General features: G+C 48.4%; 1 protein-coding gene across 1 annotated transcript in view; it reads left to right on the top strand.

Annotated features, from left to right (window-relative positions):
• Positions 1-2,925, top strand: part of ELP5 (elongator acetyltransferase complex subunit 5) — a 13,266-nt gene extending 10,341 nt beyond the window's left edge. Inside the window, exon 7 of the mRNA XM_015420305.1 lies at positions 2,085-2,925. Within this exon, the coding sequence (XP_015275791.1) occupies positions 2,085-2,193 (109 nt within the window). The 3' untranslated portion in view covers positions 2,194-2,925. The remainder of the gene's footprint in view (positions 1-2,084) is intronic.
• The last annotated feature ends 1,027 nt before the right edge of the window (positions 2,926-3,952 follow it).

Consider the following 3,952-nt stretch of genomic DNA (forward strand, 5'->3'; position numbering starts at 1 on the left):
GTATTGTGAGAAAGGGAGAAAAGTACCTCTTTCTCGACCTGCTCTATCCTATGCATAATCTTATAAACCTCGATCATGTCACCCCTCAGCCGTCGTTTCTCCAAGCTAAAGAGCCCCAAGCACTTTAACCTTTCTTCATAGGGAAAGTGTTCCAACCCTTTGATCATTCGAGTTGCCCTTTTCTGCACTTTTTCCAATGCTATAATATCCTTTTTGAGGTGTGGTGACCAGAACTGTACGCACTATTCCAAATGAGGTCGCACCATCGATTTATACAGGGATGGTGCGGGCTGGCTTTCCTTGAACGGCTGCTGTACAGAGTATGTCTAGGTTTGTGTGTGGGTGCTCTCCCCAAAGCTGCAAGAAGTAGAAACTACTTCCCAAGACCAAGACCTGTGCCCCACCCCCCTAGTGTCTCACTACAGATTGTGTTGCTTCCTGAAGAACCGGGCCATTTGCTGTGGACATCTTCATTTCAAGGCCTTGGTTCTTCATTGACACTGCTTTGATCCCAGGTTTTGGAGAGTGTTTGTGTGAACACATGCAAACAGCGCAAGGGGCTTATTCAGGATAACGCACCCTTAGTTTTTGTATTGGCCTCCAGGAATGACAACTGATCCCAGACTACAGAGATTAGCCCCCCTGAAGAAAATGGCTGCTTCGGGGGACAAAAAAAGGTAAAGGTAAAGGTTTCCCTTGCTCGAAAGCCAGTCAAGTCCGACTCTAGGGTTGCGGTGCTCATCTCCGTTTCAAAGCCGAAGAGCCAGCGCTGTCCGAGGATGTTTCCGTGGTTATGTGGCCAGCATGACTAAACACCAAGGCGCACGGAACGCTGTTCCCTTCCCACCGAAGTGGTACCTATTTATCGGCTTGCAATTTCTTTCTTTCGACCCCTAGTGTCTCACTACAGATTGTGTTGCTTCCTGAAGAACCGGGCCATTTGCTGTGGACATCTTCATTTCAAGGCCTTGGTTCTTCATTGACACTGCTTTGATTCCAGGTTTTGGAGAGTGCTTGTGTGAACACATGCAAACAGCGCGAGGGGCTTATTCAGGATAACGCACCGCATATACATCCGTACACATCTCACAGGTCCCTGTGTTTTTGTCATGCATAAGGACAGTGGTAAGGGCAGTTGTGGGGGAATGCCAGACCTGCTCTCCTTCGTCATGTATGTAGCTGTCCTTCTTGAGGGTGAACAGAGGTGATAACAGCATCAGAAGAGCCCTGCTGGATCAGAACAGTGGTCCATCTAGTCCAGCATCCCATCCCACACAGGAGCCACCCAGTTCCTCTGGAGGTCCAATAACAGAGCTGAGGCCATCCTTTCATGTTGCTTCCTGGCACTGGGATTCAGAGGTTGACTGCCCCTGAACACGGAGGCTCCCTTCAGTCACCATGGCTTGTAGCCCCTGATAGATGTATCCTCCATTAATCGGTCTAATCCGCTTTTAAAGCCTTCTATACCTGCGGCCGTCACTGCATCGTCTGGCAGCAAATTCCACATTTTAATCAGTCGCAGTGTAAAGAAGCATCTCCTTTTGTCCATCCTGAATCGACTGCCCATCGTCTTCACTGGATGCCCTTGACTCCTAGCAGGGGTCATTTCCTGCCAGAGCGCACTGGAGTGGCGCTCCGGCAGTAAGGAGCCCAGGGGTGGGACCCTCGCCACCTGGGGGGATTTAAATGCCTGGGTTCCCTGCCCAATCTTGAGAAGATCAGGCAGGGAACCCAGGCATGCTTGCATCCCTGCCCTTTGTCAGGGGGTGTGGCATATTCTCATGAGCTCTGCAAATGAGCTCCTGCACCTATTTTTCTATGAAATGACCCCTGACTCCTCGTATTTTGGAGGAAAGAAGAAAAGGTTCTCTTTGTCAGCTGTCTCCACTCCGTGTGTCATTTTATAAACCTCTTATCATGCCGCCCTTTAGGACAGTAATCAGGCTTCCTACTGACGGGCAGCCTGAGTTTGAAGACCACCGCCACATTCTTCAGCCCCACATCCCTTTACAGCATTCCTTCTTTCTCTTCCACTGCTTCCCAGCTCGCGATGGAGCCTCTAACTTCCTTTCTTCCCCATTCAGGAAATCGTCTCTGTTACAGACCTCAACTAGCCTGGGAAAGATCTACTATGAGCCAGATGCTGCTGATGACATCGATGAAGAAGATCCCGATGATGACCTGGATGTCTGAGTGGGATCAACTGGGATCTGGGGTGATGGAGGGGGGGGACTCCTAGCTGGCCTGCCTGTGTTGTTGGAAGTACCCTAGAGAAGCTGCTGCAGAGCAGCTGGGCACGAACTGGATGGCTCCTCAGCACTGCCTTCTGGGCCTCACCAGCAGCACATCAGCCTTGCCTGGACTGTCTCAAAGAACCAGCCAACTGCCTGGGAGTAGATCTCCACGGAGAACTGGAGGGGATGCTTCCTTGACATCGGTTAGAAGACCTTGAGTGGCCTGTAAGAACGGCCCCAACAGATCTGTTCAATACACCCAAATGTACAACTGAGCAGCATTGATCTTGTTTGGAAGGAGGGAACGGACTTTGGCAGGGGGGAACTTCTGCAACTAAGACAGCACAACATGCAGCTGTGCTGTGCCCTTTTTTTTTTTTTTGCAATAGCTTGGGGGCGGATATGTTATTCATTCCAGTGTTTTCATGCAGTGTGAACTTTTGACTCCTGTTATGAAAGGGAAAGTGCAGGAGTTCCTTTGGCACACATTTCTGAAGTTTAAAATCTGTAAGGAAAAATGAATAAATCCTGCTTTCATGGTTGTCAGACTTCAGGAACCTGTGGCGCTCTTCCTTGCCTAAGGCCCTTGTTGGGCAAACTGCACCCACCCAAGTTTACTTACCACATTTAGAAAAGATAACCTTCACACATTTATCCGCTATTTTGACATATTTATTGCTTTACTGTCCTTTTCCTCCCTTAATTAACTGTTGACCGTATAACCTTTGCTTCTTATTTAGTTTTGTCTTTGCATATCTTAAAACATCTTCATCATGTAACGTGTTAATTCGCTGTTCAGCCAGTTTGGTGTAGTGATTAAGTGTGCGGACTCTAATCTGGGAGAACCGGGCTTGATTCCCCACTCCTCCACTTGCTGCTGCTGGTGTGATCTTGGGCAAGCCATAGTTCTCTCAGAGCTGTTCTTGAAAAAGAGCCATTTCTCTCAGAGTTCTCCCAGCCCCACCTGCCTCACAGGGTGTCTGTTGTGGGTAGGGGAAGGGAAAGGAGTTTGTAAGCCGTTCTGAGACTCCCAGTGAAGGACGGGGTATAAATCCAATCTCCTCTTCTTCTATAAGTTTGAACTCTACCTTCCATTCCAATGTATTTGGAAAAGGTGTGCCTTGCACACGAAAGCTCATACCTCAAATAAACTTTTGTTGGTCTTAAAGGGGCCACTGGACTCTAAATTTGTTTCTACTGCTTCAGACCAACATGGTTGACCACCTGGAACTATGTCAAAATAGGAGACGGATTGGGTAAAAGTTTCCTTTCACTTCAGTTACACTCCATTTGTCTCCTCTCAACCATGGAGGTTGAGATGAATGGTTGAGCAGTGTCATGTCCATCACACCATTTAAAGTTTATACTTATACTGCCTCTGGACTCAGACTTTACTTAGCTGCTTCAGACCAACAGGGCTACCCACCAAAGCTCCCTTTAAGCTGTGGAGTGTTGTGAGCAAAAATTATCCTTTGTGAGCTCCTGGCATTAAAGTTGTGAGCAAGTGATTTGGCTGCTGCATAAACTAGTTTGCTCTGGAGCCCTCCTTCCTGAGCTAAGGCAAAAATGCGTGAGGCGGAGGCTAAAAAACTATGAGTTAACTCACACTAATGCAGCTTAGAGGGAACACTGCTGCCCACCTGGATCTGTCTTCCTGATTGGTTTCTTTAATTAGCCCCTCCAGCTGTCAGTCCAGCCACGCCCCTTGCCCGCCCACT

This window comes from Gekko japonicus, unplaced genomic scaffold (genome assembly GCF_001447785.1).
Source record: "Gekko japonicus isolate JY-2015 unplaced genomic scaffold, Gekko_japonicus_V1.1 scaffold336, whole genome shotgun sequence".
In the NCBI taxonomy this organism is placed as follows: Eukaryota; Metazoa; Chordata; class Lepidosauria; order Squamata; family Gekkonidae; genus Gekko; species Gekko japonicus.